At 40.4% G+C, this 18,327-nt stretch overlaps 1 protein-coding gene across 2 annotated transcripts; it reads right to left on the reverse strand.

Annotated features, from left to right (window-relative positions):
* Positions 1–423: 423 nt before the first annotated feature.
* On the reverse strand, positions 424–18,255 carry upf1 (UPF1 RNA helicase and ATPase). 2 transcript variants are annotated; one of them, XM_057334160.1, is made up of 24 exons: positions 17,901–18,255; positions 16,169–16,305; positions 15,652–15,741; positions 15,364–15,531; positions 13,767–13,947; positions 13,127–13,288; positions 11,997–12,081; positions 11,655–11,753; positions 9,799–9,907; positions 9,519–9,678; positions 9,226–9,344; positions 8,426–8,590; positions 7,890–8,004; positions 7,510–7,653; positions 4,834–5,047; positions 4,569–4,686; positions 3,910–4,066; positions 3,587–3,729; positions 2,652–2,826; positions 2,290–2,371; positions 2,014–2,175; positions 1,590–1,813; positions 1,381–1,503; positions 424–1,013 (listed from the first exon to the last, which is right to left on the reverse strand). In XM_057334160.1, exons 1-23 carry the CDS (start codon positions 18,069–18,071, stop codon positions 1,384–1,386), a joined length of 3,300 nt encoding a protein of 1,099 aa, XP_057190143.1. In that variant the 5' UTR covers positions 18,072–18,255; the 3' UTR covers positions 424–1,013; positions 1,381–1,383. The 2 variants fall into 2 exon arrangements, with proteins under 2 accessions (XP_057190143.1, XP_057190142.1); XM_057334159.1 differs by having other exon boundaries at positions 11,994–12,081.
* Between the last annotated feature and the right edge of the window lie 72 nt (positions 18,256–18,327).

Genomic DNA, 18,327 nt, shown 5'->3' on the forward strand with positions numbered 1-18,327 from the left:
ATATCGAGAAGTCGCATTAAATCAAGCAGGCTATCTACCTCGCTGCTTTTATTCTACTCGAACAAAAATGATTTAAAAAGAAAGAGGGAAAACAAGAAAGGACAAATGCGTCAGCCCCTTCCACGTCAGCTCTCCGGACACAAACATTTAAAAGAAAAACAAATTCCCGAAGCCATTTTAGTCAAGCTACCCATTTTCCTTTTTTGAATCACCTAGCGACCAAGATGTGACGGGCCCTCGGTTACAGAACCTCTACCCTCCCGCACTTCAGGCGGAAAACTTTCCTCAAAGTTGAATCCCTCTTCAGAGCGTCCTAGCACCATCCATTGAGTGCAGACCTCTTCTCCGAAACCCGAACGAAACTCGGATCTCTTGCCGCAGGTATCCTTGACCTCGAAGATGTCCGGTGATAGAACCTGAATGTTAGATCTCAACTTTGAGGGGAACTCGATTTTCCCAAAATCAGCTGCTTGAAAAGCGTTTGTAATTATTTTTAGATACGTCACCCCCTCTCTCAGCTCGTGGAGATGACAGAGCACGCGTGGTTTTTTGCAGGTAGTTTTAAGAGAACTTCATCTTTGCTCCGTCTCTGGTTGGCAGGGCAAGGCCTGAGGCTGGCGTTTCACAGCCAGGCGAGAGAGGCGAGAGAGAGAGAGAGAGAGAGATATAGAGGGGCCCGGGAGGGCCCCTGCACTCTAGGAGCCTCCTCCACGTTGCGGAGTTGTAGATCGAAGATCTCGCGGTTCGTCTCCTCCTAACACTGCGTCTCCCCTCTCCTCCCCGTCCTCAACGAATGGTGGATGTAGACCTCCATTCTCACGTTCTCTTCTCCTCCTGTCCAGCTTCACTCCCTCCTGTGATTGGTTAGATTCTCTCCTGTTGCTCCCACATCATGGTGCTTCAGTTGTAACAGTGGTAAACGGGCATCCATGTTTGTTCTTTTTTTATATTTACCCATATTTAAAATGCTGATGAACTAAGCTCAGCACAGGCCTAGCTCCTGTTCCAACAACCTGCGGGCACAAACACCAACAGCACGATTACTTTTGGTCTTGCTCGCAAACATTCGCAAACAGCTAAACAGGTGCATATCAACGGTGGGCTTGTGGGCAGGTATTCTTGAGAGGGTGAGATGGAAACCTTGTAAGTGACTGCTTTCAACATAAAACAAAATATTCATACACCTGATACATGTGCCCACCCTAGCTTTTTTCTGATGGCTAAGTAAATATAACACTGATCAATGAAAATCTAAAAGATGCTGCGCTCATCACATGAGACACTTAAAAAAGGTGCTAAAAAAGAACGTGTGAGTACGCCCATTTAAGTCATCCAAAATACATCAACCAGAGCATTTCTCTCTTTTGTGTGTGGTCTTACACTCTAGTACTGTGAGAGTCCAGTCACTCCTCCATGTTGATAAGCCCGTTCACCCTGATAGGTGGAATCCTGGGAGAGCGCCACATCCATCTGGGACTTGAACTCATCGCCAAGATAGCTGTCCTGTTTCACAGCACGCAAAAAAAGTTAACAACACAACATAAGCTTATAACAAATGTGTGAACGGTGTTGAGTGTATGTGCGTGTACCTGTGAGAGCTCGGGCTGAGACAGTCCAGGCTGACTCATCTGTGACGGCTGGCTCATGGTGATGTAGCCCTGGGTCAGAGGACCCTGAGAGAAAGGCTGCGACACCAGGTCCTGACTCGCCTGACTGCTCGGCATGTTGGCCTGCCCGCTACCGTGGTTACCTGTGCCGCGGTTCCTCTGACGACCTCCGCGGCCCCCGGTCTTACTTTTGGGTGCACCACGACCTGCACACAGCAAGCGAGAGAATAGACGGTCATACCCCTATAGCTGTGGTACTGTCTTGAAGCATAATTGTGGTGTCTATTTAGTGTGCTGAATGCGTAAGTGATGCCTTAAAATGCCACACTTGTTTAGCATCAGGATGAGATGTACAGGCAGCAGAGGATTTTATGTGCATTCGTACATGACCGTGATGTTATCTCACCTGCAGCCGGTCCATTCACCTGGCCCAGGTACCCGGGCGGAGGCATGGGTGGCATGACCAGGTTGAATGGGATGGGGATGTTCATGGAGCCCATCGGGTTCCCCCCAGTGCCGATCATTCCAACCTGGTCGTGGGTCTGGAAGTACATGTTAGATGGACGTCCTGAAAAGAAGAGGGTCACAAATTATACACAGAATAAAGTGTTTAAAAAACAAGTTAACCATAGAACATTGGAGACACAGTGTAACTGAACTGAACGATGAACAGTATTCTCACCGGTGCTACTGCGGTCATACACAGATCCAGGAATCATGGCCTCTCTCGCATCATACATGGCAGTGCTCATGAAACGGGCACCCTGAGAAAAACAAACACATACATTTCATTAACAGGAGGGTTATGAGGATGCTTTTTTGGAAATTGCTCATTTGAAGCTCTATTCTGTTACCATCTCATCTTCAGTGCTTAAAGTTTTTTTTATGATATACAGCAAGCTATGTGTCTGTTGTTAAAGGGACAACTTAACAGGTTATATCAAACTGTTTACAGGCCATGAGATCTGACTCGTTAAGTTCAAGCATTCTTTCAAATGTCTTTATAAACCATTGAAACTCTGATCTGCAGCTGTGTGTACTCACAGGGTTGATGGTGTTCACCAGCTTGCGTGGTTTACTGAACTGCATGAGACTCTCTCTCAGGTTGTTGAGCGGTCCCTCCACCAGGACCTTCTGCTCTTTATAATAGTTCAGCAGATGGTTCCAGAGAGGCTGTTTGGAGAGAGCTTTAGGATTGCCCACGATGATCACGCCATACCTGAATAAAGACACATGTACGATTATCAATCAATCACCTACATATATGATCAAATAGCATCTCACAAAATGATTCCTGGGTAAATATATTCATATCATCTGCAAGCCTTTAGAAAAGATTGTGTACATGCTATTCACATGATGATTGTATGGGGCTTTTCAACATACACACCCGGTCAAAAGTTTTGGACACTTGAGTGAAATGTTTTCTGTTATTTTAAAAAACTTTTGATCTGAAAGTGTATGCTTAAATGTCTGAAATTAGTTTAGTAGACAAAAATATAATTTTGCAAACAAACATGTTTTTTTTCATGACAAAACTAACATTTTATTTCATAAAAAATGTTTATGGATGACTTTGACTGAATACTGAAGAAAGAGCAAGCCAATAAGAGCACAGAATAGATGAGACCTCCTTTAATATTGTTTAAGAAGCATCTCGGGGTGAGACCTCAAGAAGCTGCTTGAGAAAATGACAAGAAAACATCTCTGCAAATTCGAGTCAAAAGGTGACACTGAAGATGATAAAATATAACACGTTTTAATTTATTTTTAGTTACAACATAACTCCCATTGTTCCATTTGTTTTATTTCATAATTTTGATGAGTTCATTATTATTCTAAAATAAGGAAAAAATATGAACACATAAGTGAGTAAGTGTCCAAACACTTACGACCAGTAGTGTAAGTCATAACATACAAATGTTATGTTTAGTACAGTTCAACAAATGAAACTAATCTGCAGGCGGTGGTGTTGTTACCTGGCTCTGGTGAGTGCCACATTGAGACGGCGTGGGTCGTTCAGGAAACCAATGCCCTGATGTTCATTAGCTCTGACGCAAGACAGGATGATAAAGTCCTTCTCTCTGCCCTGGAATGCATCAACGCTGGCAATCTCCACCTCCTGTAGAAACAGAGATGTTAACAACACTAATGGGTCAAACTACCAACTACCGACTATCACAGCTTCATTCTTCTACGCTATTCTATAAAGATTATCCGATTTTCTAAAAAGCTTCTTGTCAAAAGACATGAATCAGAATAGATCTGGGCTAAAATCTGTCTACAGGGATGATGTTTGTACCTGGTAAAGTTTGGTGTGGAGTGAGCCGCTGAACTGCATGTACTGGACCAGGTAGGAGCGCTGGCCCTCGTACGGGGTGATGATGCCGATCTGGTCGGGTTTGGCTCCAGCCTTCAGTAGACGGGTAGTTATCTTCTCCACATTAGCCGCTTCAGTTCTGAAAGCAAATAGAAGATGAGGTGAGAGATCCTATCAGAGAGTATTTGGGTAAGAGTTGAAAGACTGTTTCCAGTTTCCTAAGCAAGCTCAATCTTCAACAGCCAGAAATTTGTCTTTTAGCATGAGATGGTTTAGATCGCAGTTTATTTAGATTCAAACAAAACCGTGAGATCAAAGAAGTGTTTTAAACAGAACCTTGGATTTTCTGAAGCCATCCAAAATCTCTAGATCAATGAACTCGATGAAGCCGGTAAACAAGTTTTAATTGCAAAAAACGAAATAAAACCGAAAATGAATAGTGGTGCGCCATTAGCTAACCTCACACACGAACAAGCACAACGACAAACGCACTTCACACAAACAGTGCCTCTGTCTAATGCACCTGCCAAACTGTATCGCACGCGTGATACACTATTACATTTATTCTTAGGACAGACCGATTTATTCTTCGCAAAGTCCAACCTGATATCAGTTCCAAATGACATGACAGTAAATTGAACCTGTTGAGGTAGGAGGTTCCAGAGCTAGCGATCTCCTCCTGGCCCTGAGTCACATAGAAGAACATGGGCTTATCCGGCTGAGGCCACTGGAAGTCAAAGCCTTTCTTGATGCGGTCAGCTGAAGAACCAAAATAAACATTATCAGAGCACATAAAACAAAAAATTTCTGTCTCTATACAACTATCAAACACAAACCACTTTAAACAAATTGATCTATAGAAGACCGAATGAACAATCTGACCCAAACACGTATAAGAACAAGTACCGGCAGTGACTCCGTTCTGCAGTGATCCCTCGTAGAAGATGTTGGAGGGGAAAGCACTGAGCGCTGGATGCATACGATACTGCACCTGCAGACGGATGGGTCTGATACCCAGAACCACCAGCCTCTCGAACAGAGACTGAGACAGTCCCGCTTTAGCTGCTTTCTTACACATGACCACAGGACCCAGCTGACAGTGATCGCCCACCAGAATCAGCTGTCAAACACAGCAAATGGGACACTTACTAAACATCTCCATTTACATTACAGAAACACTACTTATCATAATTAACATGTATAAAATAATACAGTTTACTATCTGCTGCAGGTAGGGATGCACCGATACCGATACCAGTATCGGTATCGGCCAGATACCAAGCTCATGTACTCGTAATGACACACCGATACCAAAGACCGATACGTCACGTGACATACATAGAACCCTATGATTTCCGCAATGCGGAAAACGCGGACGGAATCGAGGAATCCAGGCATTTACTAACAAGAAATTAGCGCTGAACAGCTAACGTAACAGTTAACGAAATATTCAGATACTGTTTAAAGGGGTCATATGGCGGAAGTACGTGTTTTTCTGTGTTTTTGGTGTGTTATAAGTTGCCCATGCATGTATTAGACACGTAAAATTGCACAAATGAAAGTGTGGGAACAAAAGATGCATTCTATCTAAAAGCGAATGCTCAACCAGACTTGCCTGAAACGCCTCTTGTAACCACACCCCGGCGAATCTACGTAACTTCGTAACATGATTTGACTAAGACCGCCCAAATCTACACTTAGTTAAGGTGGGCGTAATTGTAAATCTCATTGTATCGCTTGTCAGTATAATTGCTTTGGAACCTGATGTTCCGAATATGGTAAGAGGCGTTACATTTCCGTGAAATGCTTGCAGTATTTGACCAATCACTACGCACTGGTGAACTTGCCAATCATAGCACACCTCGCTTTTTAGAGCGATGAGCTTTGTAAAAAATCAGCGCGTTTCATAGAGGCGGGGCAAAGAGGAGATACAAACATGCACGGTATGTGGAAAATACAACGTTTTTTAAACTTTAAATGGTGTATACACATTGCGTTACATCTAAAACAAACAATAATATTCGTTTTAGCCGTGCAATATGACTCCTTTAAACATGTATTCTGCTTGTTTTGCGTTATCGTGTGTGAAAGAGTGGTGGCGGTTGCTTGTACTGAACGCATTGTGCTTGTGGAGCTTTCAGCGCCAGCGTTTCACTGCACGAGGACACGAGAACACATAAACAAACATCATTTGCGGCGATCCGTCAAAATAAAAGTCCAGTTGACTTGAACAACTCACATTTTACCACACCCCCTTAAATTTTTTTATAATTTGACCAGAGTATATTGTTTGCTTTAGTAAACTGAAGTAAATGTGCTAGTAAAATTGTGCTACTTATCATAAAAAATAGAACTTGATTAAAAAATAGTACTTAAATTGAAGTAGACCTAAAAACAAAAGAAAAAAAGAAAATGTACCAGTAAGATACTGGTTTATTAACATTATACAGGCATCGGTTATAGGTATCGGTATCGGCGAGTAGGGCTGGGCGATATGGCAAAAAAGTAAACTCGATAGTTTTTTTCTATATTGATCGATAACGATATTTATTTCGATAAATATTTAATTAAAAAACTGTATTTAAAAGAATATTTTAAATACATTTTATTAACAAAAGTTAACCTTTAACCAGTTAAAATTCAATTAAATGAATGCACTGTTGCAACACAGAGGATATTAGGCCATAAACAACATGTACCAGTTCATTCAGTCTCATTTTGACTCAATTGACTCGTTAAGTAAAGGGAATGTTCATTCAGTTCAACCAATGAAAGGGCTCCGTTACTGTGTACATTCGAATGCTATTGGCTCAGCACCTGCGCACATACATAACGCTGCAATAATGTCTTGCTCGAGTAGTGGGATTCATTCAATGTATTCAGTGAACCTTAAAGACATCTCACATAAACTGTAGTACATTTCTTTAATCATGCAAGCATCTTACATACAAGGTTCAATATTTTAATGTGCACACAAACTCACTTCATTACATCTCTAATCTGTACAGGGCGGCGCTGGTTTGTTTCATAAGCACCAGCTCATGTTAGCAGACATGTTAATGATGGATATAAAAACGTTTGTGCTTGAGTTTCAAAGTAACGTTAACTCGCTTGCAATTGCGCCTCAAGTTTGTTTTGTTTAACCGGCGATTGCGAAAAAAAAATAAGACACTTGATAAACCACGTGATGACAACTCGAGGTTAGTTTCACCTTTGTTTCCGCTTCCAGTAATGTTTTCCTCCTCATGTCGAGTTTTCTTTGCCAAGTGCAGTATGAAATGGACTTTGTACTTTGACGCGCATGATAAAAGCTGCACGCTGACTGACTGTTGTTACGTTTATTTCTGCGTTCTGTTAGACTGTAAGATTCATCCATATCGAGTCAAAATGCCAATAGCTTATCATCGTTTTTGAAATACATTCTATCGCGATTCGATATGATATCGTTTATCGGCACAGCCCTATCGGCGAGTACCAAAAAAAAAAATCGGTACTCGTACTTGGTCTTTAAAAAATGGTATCGGTGCATCCCTAGCTGCAGGCAACATAATCAAAGATAATTTAATGATTTCTGTCTCGTACTTGTTTGGCCCCGAGCACCACTGGCACCATGCACTCGGGCTCTGTGGCCTGGGTGCTCTCATCGATGAGAATGGAGCGGAACTGCATCTTCGCCAGTCGAGGATCGCCAGCCCCCACACATGTGCAACAGATCACATCTGCGTTCTGAGAAAGACAACGACAGAGGATTGCTGTAGGGTGCCATGTACGGCTATTACGTGGTGGCATTAAGGATCATTCAAACAAAACAAAATCCTGCTTTTGTACTGATTCTGATACTCTGATTCCTCTGCAACTGCTCCACTACTTAGTCAAACAGATTTTTATTTCCCAAAGTCAAGCACTTTTACATCTGTAAAGTACAAAGACGATGGAGAAGTGATGTGGAGTCAGACAGGTACCATGAGCAGTTCTCTCTCTGCGGTTCGCTTGAGAGCTCGGTATCGTTTCTCGTCAGATGACGACAGCTCGCCAGTCTCATCCTTCAGCTGCTGCAATTTCTGCAACTCTGGCATGCTGCAGAGAAAAAAAAATACTCATGAGCTCAAACCCTAGTAAGATGCCTTGTTGCAAAGCATTCTGGGATCGACTTACATGTGAAGGACACATGCAGTGAAAATGAATTTGCTCAAATTGTAGAACAAGGTTTTTTGCTTCTTACTGATTAGAATTCATTAAAGCAACACTTTGTAGTTTTTCGACCTTAAGATACCATCTCTAAAACTATTTCAGTGGTAGAACAACCAGACAAATTCTACTCCTGCTGCTACCTGAGTACGTTTCTGCATTCGCAGGTTTCATCAGCTTAGTAAATAAAACCATGCATACAGCAACATTATTTACGACACAAGTAACAGACAATTGCACTTATCAACCACATGGGGGAGCCGTGAGCAAAAATTCTAAAGTGTTGCTTTAAGAGTAGAAAAGTTTGTACCTGTCCATGTTGCGGATCTGGTTGTGCAGAGCCAGGAAGGACACAGGCGAGTCTATGGCCTCACGACTCTTAGCACACAGACGCACCACCTTCAGGCCTGTCTGATGGATCTTCTCAGTTAGTTGGTCCACCGCAATGTTACTGGGAGCACACACCAGCACTGGTCTAAAGACAAAAAACCAGGCCACAATATTATTATACTGATAACAATATGTTGTGTGAAACAGTAAGTGCAGAGATTTAATAAATTCTACACCCGTCAAGACAACTGACAAAATGTACTGGCTTCAAAAAGGGCAAAAAAGCGCTAAGGTTTTAAACATTCTATGTTCACAGACTGATTTATTGGTATTATGGTACTCGGTGTTGTGTTACAGAGCTCGGCCCATATGTTCTTACAACACTACTCATTGTAATTTTGTTCCTCACATTTTTGTTTGGGTGGCTGAACGCCAGGATAACATGGACACATCGTGTTCTGGAGCCAAAGAAAATCTTTCGGCTTTCTTGATAAAGGTCTATGGGTAAGTCGTCGAAAAACACACATCAATCACATTTGGTGTTTGGCACATGTTCTGGACCCTGTATAAAGATTGCAATAAAATCATTTTTAATGTGCATCAGTGCACCCTATTCTAAAGTACCACATCTTGTCTGTGTAATCTTTCAGTCTTTGAATGTTCTGTTTAATGCTGTTTTACACGAGAAACCAATCACAATATGGAATAAAATGTTGACAATGCACTTTTGGACACACTTAGGTGTTCTTTCTAATAGTGGCATGGGTGGGGGGGTCTTACCCATTGCCCTGTCTGGCCAGATGATAGACGATGGTGGCGGAGGTCACAGTCTTGCCGGTTCCTGGTGGTCCTTGGATCAGACTGAGGGGTCTCTGCAGAACAGTCTTCACAGCGTAAACCTACAACACAAACAAAACAAAGACTTTCAGAAACTCTACAACAAAATGTTGTGTTGTAGTATGAGGTTGAAGGATTTAATATGAATGTACATTTGACTACTTTATGCTTTTCTAAAATCACTCTGAATTAAAACGTTAATTAAATCATTTGAATAATTTTGATGGATTGTGTACCTGTGAGTGGTTGAGATCTGGCAGTCCTTGCGCAGTGAAGCGTTTGGGCAGTTGGCATTTGATGATGACATCCTCTACCTCGTGACCCAGCAACTTGTGGTAGATGTAGCCAGACACAGACGTCTCATCCACAGCAAACGTCTTGAGGGCACTCTGCATTCTACACAACAGGCAAAACAAGATGAACACAAAAGGTTCGTAAATTTATGTAGCATACAAATGTCAAAGAAAAAAAAAAAAAACGGCTTGATAGACCCTTGAAACTGGTCTTGAAACTAACCGGTCAAAAGATGTAGACTTCCAGACAAAGTCCACCTGGAAGTTGTGGGGCACCTCCACAGGAGCTCCAGCACTGCTCCGCAGCTCGATGGCGATTTCATCACCATAATCTAGAGAATCTCTGTTAAAGAACCAACATCTCTGTACAAAATCCTTAAACATTCTTATACCCGTTCACAATGCTAGGCAAGGTTTATTTATATAACCCATTTCATACACAATGGTAATTCAAAGTGCTTTATATAAAAAGAATTAAAGATGGGATGTAACACACGCCGTAGTTTCTGTCAATCTCATATTAGTCTTGAGTCCCTATACAGTAGTATTGCATACGTTGTATCTTCGAAGAGTATTTAGTTTGGGGACAGAACTACAGCACGAGCACACAATACATCATCGCATTATCCCTTCGTGTTGTTTACATTATGCACGTACACTCCGATTGCAAACAAAACACAGACATATGACTTAGCTTGATTTACCGCGTGTGGTTCATGTCCGGCATGCTTAAGCACTGGGACAACATCATCTATCAGTTTCAAACGATCTCCAAATCCAGCGTTATATCCACCGTTTATATAACATCCATCACTGAAATGCCGCGAACAAACAAACACACCTCAACTTCTCTCACCATTGCAAGAGTAACGAGCTGCAGCTGCAGGCCCACAGCACAGCCAATCTTGACAAGCGGGTCTTCCTATCGCTCGTGGTTGGCGTATGGGGGGGCTATTTCTTTCACCTTGCTATGGACGTGCTTTTCCAGGAGAATTGCCCAATAAAAGGAATCGGATCCCCGTTACGAAACAGGGACCCAGACTAATAAAAAACTTTCCGAAACAAGTTGGAGTGCTGGGGGAACTCTTACACTGTAAGTTTATCTGATAATTTATGTTTGCAGTGGTTTTGTTGTTTGCAAATATAACTCAATCAGCAGCTCTTTTCATAGGTTGCATCCTCTGGATGTTGCATTTTATATTGCTGTATAGTTTAAATAACCATAACAAAATTGTATATTACTCCTCTTAAGTTGTAAAATAATATAGTAAAAAAAAGTTTGCAACGTAATAGTACCGAAAGGGTGGAATCTGATCTGACCCAGATCGTTTGTTTGCTGCAATATGCTGTGATTGTCGCCAACTGGCAAATGAGCTGTCGAAATACACTAGTGGGTAAATCGTCAGTGGGCGGGGTCACACAGACCAAAACAAAAACAGATATTCCGGCACGGAAAGCACATTTCAGAGTGGAATAACTGGCTATAGCGTTGTTTTTTGGACAAACCAATATATGAATATTCGAAATGTCTACGAACATATTAAGCTATTGTTTTGATTTAATACAGTAAAATTATTACATACAGCTCCTTTAAAATAATCATATAAAAATAATTACAATAAAAACAAGCAATTTAAAAATTCATAAGAACATCATTGTGCGTGATTCATCAGTTATACTTAAACAAATGTTTACAGAACACTTCACTAAAACTTAACCCGAGTCAAAAATATTAACCAGCTACGTTCTTAGAAGAAAGTGTGATTGTGGCTACGATGCCTAAATAGTTGATAGGACACTGTGAGTGGTTGCCTACAGGCCCATGTCACAAGAGCTCATGGCCTATATGATGCTTAGGTCTTTCCTTACTTGAGTACCTCCTTCTTTAGATAAAAACACAGTCTTGAGTGGATGAGGACAACACATTTTTAAACCTTTTTTCAAACTTTTCCAGATTATTCTGTACATTATTTTAAGAATAAACAATCATGATCTTCCCTCATGTTGACTTTGAAGAAAAGAGAAACCCATTAGATACATATGTAAAAACATATCTTGAGATCTGTGCTGAAAAGATACTGTCGGGGACTTTGATGACGTGTCCGATCCCTTTCCAGAGTGCAGCCATGTCTCCTTTATAGCGCAGACAGATCTCATCACCCTGCATCAGTCGCATGTCTGATAAACATCACCCACATGCAAGAAACGCAATTAGACAAACCGAATATTTTTCTGATTCATATTCCAAAAACAACACTGGCGTATATCCATCACATACATAAATCACAACACACACACACACTTAGGTGGACAGATCCGTGCACACATCGATGAGAGATGCATGGAACACGGTGTTAGGGATGGGATGGATATCATGAAGCACTGGTAGACACAGAAGATTATGAAAGAAAATATTACCACCTGAATCCGTCTTGGGCAAGGTGAAATAAGCTATCCGCTTTTTATTCAGTCCCAAATCCCACCTGACAGTTATATTGTCTTGAGTCTGAAACAAAAGAGAGAAATCATTATTTGTTAAAGAAATATTTTGAGAGTGTTGGAGTTTCAATACAAATTAAGCTCTTTTGGGAGAAGTCTTGATTTATTTCCTGTAGCCACAGACAGAAAAACTTACTTTTTCTGTTTAAAATTTACACAACTTTAATAATTATTTTGTAAAAAATGTTTGCTATTTGCAACTAAGTTTTTGGAATAGTTTTTCTAGGTGGACGAGCTTCTAGTTATGTCTTATTGATTTAACATGATCTCAAGGTTAACAGCTTAGAGGGTTTAAAAGCAGAAATTTGAATTTCACATGTCGTGTACGTCAATATTTTCTGTAACGGCATGGCACAGATTATTTATTAATTTATAGATCTTAAATTGCTCTTAACCTAAAATCTTTCTGTAAGAATATGCAAAAGACCTCCATCTGTTCAAATAAACATTTTTCAAGTCGGCATGAAACTGAAGTAGTCTTTTTTTTCGTATCGTGACATATAGGCGAGTGAAAAGACTTCTGAAAAAAAAAAATGTAGGGCAGATTTCATCCACTGACAACTGATTGGATCGTTAAAAGGTGAAAATATGTATCTGTCAATCATTGCAGCCCTGCCCTCATGCCATTCCTCGTGACCAGAAGTGAAGAGAGGTTGTTTCGAGAGGGTTTAATGTTTTTGATTAAAGATTACAAGTGCAAATTCATTTTTTTAAAATAATGATGTGCACGGATAAATAATTTATAATAAATACTTCACCACTGTGTAAAACAATTAGAATTAGATTTTTTTATTTCACGCCGACTAAGAAACATGCCTAAAGCCACAACAGTCCCACAGAGAAAACAGTAAAATATCTATGTAACAGTGCTTCAAGAACAGATCCTTTGTTAGCCAGCTAGCTGTTACTCTTTGCTTTGAGGACACACCTCCAAAACGAGGTAAATTGATTTTGCATGATAAATATTAGATACATTAAATATTAAACCATTATTAACAAACAGTATACTAATTCACAAATGTGTACAAACAGAGAACAGGCAAGTTTCATACTTGGGACTCTTTAAGTTTCTTGTCATAATCAGCCTCTAGTTTGACAAGCGGTCCGAAAATGTTCTGGTACTGATAGGCATCTTCATATCGCAGCAGAACGTGCTGAGGTTCCTCATCCACTCCGGGTTTCTCCAGATCTTCCAGGGTGGCCGTCGGGTTTTCCTGCCATCATAAAGAGACATTCAGAGATGTTAACAAGACTACAACTATATATTTTAATGCACATATATTGAAGTTTTCTAAAGACTATAGCAGAGTTTGGACTCACAACACACATGTATGAGTGTGTCAGGAAAAATATTTGTAAAACATTTCAGATTTTAAACTAAGAAGCTTGCTTGATTTTGGTAAATTAATGTTTATGCCCATCTAAATAAATCAGCTGAAGCAAACACAGATTTACTTGACGCATATCAAATTAGATTGTTACATGCAAATAAAAACATTAATCTGATTTTGGGATCCTTGAAAAACATGGGAAATGTACCGTGATTTTTTTTAACCATATTTTACCTATTGCATAAAAAAATAGAAATATCATGAAACAAGAAAACAAGTAATTTTAGCTTTTTTAAGCTGTATGTAAAATCCACAGACAGACTGTTGACTGTCCTGTGAATCAGTGAGCGAGGTCTGGTACCTTCCACAGCTCCTCGAGTTTGTTGATCTGCTGGGCTGTGATCTGCCGGGCCCTTAGCTGCTCCTGCTCGGATGGGATCTTCACCAGCCATGACAGAAAGCAGCGGTCCTGAATGAGGGGCTGCCATTGAGAGCTGTCCCAATTAATGTCCTTCAGACTGCTCTGACTGGCACACGGCTGCCTGAAAACAAAAACAAATACACACACACACGCGTGAGATACAGAGGAACTGCACTGCCATGATAACACATGACAGCTACTGATAAAACCACAACCAGATGGCCAACAGATATTTCTATTTGTGTGATTAACAAATTTTCAACATAGTGGAAAAAGGTTTTATTGATTGTTCCTTTTATGTATTTTTAATATGAAACATTTTTGTTTCAAATTTAATGTACTCCAGTTTGTACATTTTACATTTACAGGGCTCAATGCTAAGGATTTTTTCTACTGGCCCGGTCGGGCACGTGATTCAAATTTTTACTGGCCCCAACACAAAATGTATTAAATAATATCTAGGTTTTTTTTATTACCCATGTAATCTTAATAAATAAGGGTATGATACCATAAAAACTATTAGCCTATAACATTTCAAATCTTGTTGAAGACAACTAATTAGTGAGTAATAAAATAAGATCAAGTAATCAAAGTATGTGCAATAGCACAGATAAATGTAATAACATATGACATACAAATAATCAGTGAATTTCAGAAGTTTAAGGTTTATCTAATAATAGTAGTTATCAGGTGCAGAAATTAAATAATGTAAATACTTTACAGTCTTCAATGTATTAAATATAATATTGATTTAACCTTACTAAAGTTATAATTTAATCAGCGAAGAGCAGTGAGTGTTTTTGTCTTCGTTCTTTGATGAACAAAACTGAGAACAGAATCAAGTCCTCTTTTGCATCTTCTTGGGAATATTTTAATAGGCAAGTCTCAAAAAGTACAAATTATAATTTTCCATGACGATACATCACTGGCCCGATCGGGCAAGTGACAGTTCTCTCAACTGGCCCGAGGATCTCCCATGCTGGCCCCGGGCCATTGGGCAGTCCTTTATGTCGAGACCTGATTTACATTTAGTCATTTAGCAGACGCTTTTATCCAAATCGACTTACAAATGAGGTAAACATGTCGCACATTATCCGATTACGCAAATAAGTGCAGTCCCAGTTTCTTAAACTCACGCCCAGCTTCATTACGCAAAAATGAAAATGCGAGCGATGCTAGGGACTTTCCCAAGCGGTAGACACAAGCTTTAAAGAGGTGAAAAAGTACAGAAGAGTTTAGAACCTAGCTTAAAATCTGTTTTATATAAGCCGTAAATTCTGAGTACAAAGCCACTTAAAACCTGTGATTGCTCATTCTATATCACTATCTTAAGACAAATCTTGTAAATGCAGTAAATAAACCAGAAATATAGCAGCTAGAAAAAACCTCATACTTTGTGTTTGTGCTCTCTAAGAGATTAATTCAGTCATCTAAATCATGCAAATAATTGTTCCTCTTTTTCATAGCAACTGCGGCTCTTGAACCACAAGTGAATTGTGAAACCACGAACGTATACAGGTTGTAGCTGAACTTTTACCTGCACAGTAGCACCACAACAGAATCTGCTTTAGCCGGGATGAAGCCGAGCAGGAAGACGTTACGACAGCCGCAGTTATAGCACTCTAGAACAGTCTCGCCCAGCGGGCCGTCCTTATGCAGGGTCACCTCCTTACATTTGGCCCTCACTAAATGGTTCACAATATGACTAGCAAAAACAAACATGCAGACAAATTAAAAACAAAACCTTTTATTTTAGGTATTGTGAGTTCTTTAGATCACACCAAATATACATTTGACAGATGGAATACGTTTGTTTCAGACCCACCTGCCAGAAGTGTTACCGCGGCCGTTGCAAAACCACTTTTTGCTGGTGTTGCAATAGACCACACATGCTGGGTCGTGGATGCCACAATAACTAAAACATAAAAATCAGTCCATAGAATGGTTACAAACACATATGGGTTCACAATGATTCTAAGCCTGTGTATAAATAGTACTTTGTTTCTCTTTAAACCACATGACAACTTTCATATGCTCTCATGCATGCCCTTGGTAGCAACATTTACATGTCTTGTATATACGCAACTTAAATTTTCTTAAGTCAGACAAAAGTGATAGAAGTAATACAAAAGGTATGACACCAGCACTAGCGTCTGGGGCAATAGTTTTGCTTTTTTAATAAAAAATATATGACTGCAGAATGTCATAAGCAGATGCAAATATTCCAGACAGGTGTGTTATATTCAGTCAGTCTCACAGACAGCTGTACACATAATTTGTGAGTCTGACACCAGTGAGATGCTGTATTTAGTGCAAGATCCGGGCAGGTGTGTCAACAGTACCTGCAGGCGTGCACCGGCAGGTCTTTAGTGTAGTAAGTGTCTTCCTCGTCCTCCTCAAAGTTCAGCTCGGCCAGAAGTTGGCTGGTCTTCACCACTGCATCCTCTCCATTGGGCAGAACTCCATCAGGTCCATTCACCTGCACAACCCAACAAGTCCATTAACAGGAGGAAAAGATGTCTAAATTCAGCACTGTGTACATGAAAATAAGGCCAATTTTTAATATTCTTCACACTTATCCCCAAACGAAAAAACAGACCATCTGGGTAACATACCCTCTACCCTACTGAAGCCTTAAATGTAGGGCTATTCGATTATGACAAAAATCATAATCACAATTATTTAGGAAAATATTGAGATGCAACCGGGGTTATTTAACACGATTACTCATTAGAAAATTTAAACTGAAAAGAAATGTAAAGAAATGGCACAGTTGATCCACTGTAAAGGAAAGGGGTGCGCTGTGGATTTACCACAAGAAAAGAGAGGACCCTTGCACAATGGGATGCGGCACAATAATCGTTTTACCTCGATTATTTTGTTTTTGTAATTGTTTAAGGCCAAAATTGACGATTACGATTAATATTCAATATATTGCACTTTAAATGTAAAGAACACATTCACTGCACAATAATTTTATGTGTAAACCTTTAAAAAAAATTATAACAACACATGTAAGCTAAATTAACCCATATTATTTTAATAATGTAAGTGAAGTACAAAAACCACACAGGTGAAATTATTTAAACTCTGCCACATCTTAAATATAAGGAAATATTTTCAGAGTTTGGTGCAATATGTTAACTCCAATGTAGTAAACTCCCTGAAACACACCTGAAGCTTGGTCTAGCTTACAAAAACATCAGACAGAATTTTATCATAACATGTAGTTACACCAAAGTACACAAATACACACATACCTACACATAAAAGCCTTATACAATACTCAATAAGTGTGAATACAATAGAGTTATAACACCAAAGCAATTGACAAAAGACTCTCTGAATACAGAAAACACACCAAACAAACTGACTTGGCCCTGATTCACCAATGCTCAAATAAAACATAACACATTTCTCAATATACAATTAAGTAATGTCTCAAAATTCTAATATAATTCACAAAAGTGCATGTGAAAAACTCCAGTCTAACTCACAAAAACAAGCCCTGACACAACACGTCTTAGTGACCGCTCGAATAAGAGTAAACATATGTAGTGTAGTAACGTTATGTTAATAAATAACAACAATGTAGCTCACATAAGTCCCTGTAAAAATAAACACCTGAAGCCAGTCTAACTTCCAAAAACCAGTCCTGACACAACACTTAAAAATAAAAGGTGACACGTGTCTATTGGTGCTAATGAACGAAATCTATTATAACAACAAAGTCGTTCACAAATGTCCCTCTAAAAAACGCGCGCGCGCACTCAAGACACTATTGCACACCTGAAAACAGCCTAAATCGCAAAACAAGCCCTGACACAACACATGTGCTCGTCAAAGCTTAAACAAGAGGTGTCGTTTGGTATATTAATACCTGAAATGTATTTGAAAAACAACGTCGTTCATTAAAGAGTTCCTGCGAAAACATTCATTCACTCTCTCTAGCGGCCTGCTCTGTCGTTGCTAACGCTACCGCGCGGCTAGCTCGCCATATTGGGCTCGAGAGCGTCCGGGCCGCCTGACAGAACGCGCGTTTGTGCTTTTTGGCGTGTTTCGATGCACTTGTACCTGGTTGTCGAGCTGGCTCTGGGTCTGGCCCTGCGTCTGGGTCTGACTAGGCAACGTAAAGTCGGTGAACTCAAACTCGGAGCCCTGCGTGTCGGCCCCGAGCAGCTCCGCTTCCTCCGTGTCCAGGAAGGTGAGCGTCTGTGAGCTCGGCCCGTACGCCTCCACACTCATCTTATTCCCACCTTTATTCACCACCGTTTGACACAAAACACCGAATAATCCCTCGAAGATGCGGGATTGAAGCGCGTCGTGCGACGTTTGTTTTGGTACGAAGCGTCGAGAAGGAAACGGCGCGCTACAGGCTCGTGCAGAAATGAAAGCAAACGGTTCCGGAGAAGATTCGACTCCCACTCGAGCGCTCGACGCGCGGTGACGTCACGGGCGCGAGCGCAGCGTACGTAGAGCACAGAAAGGCGACGACGTGTAC

Source organism: Triplophysa rosa, linkage group LG5, assembly GCF_024868665.1.
Source record: "Triplophysa rosa linkage group LG5, Trosa_1v2, whole genome shotgun sequence".
NCBI classification, from domain to species: domain Eukaryota; kingdom Metazoa; phylum Chordata; class Actinopteri; order Cypriniformes; family Nemacheilidae; genus Triplophysa; species Triplophysa rosa.

Coding starts and splice junctions, on each gene's coding strand:
- upf1 (XM_057334159.1), bottom strand. CDS start 18,071: ATGAGTGTGGAGGCGTACGGGCCGAGCTCACAGACGCTCACCTTCCTG. Junction 8,005..8,425: donor CAGATCCGCAACATGGACAG/GTACAAACTTTT, acceptor TTTTCTCTGCAG/CATGCCAGAGTTGCAGAAAT. Junction 2,176..2,289: donor GTATGACCGCAGTAGCACCG/GTGAGAATACTG, acceptor TCTTCTTTTCAG/GACGTCCATCTAACATGTAC.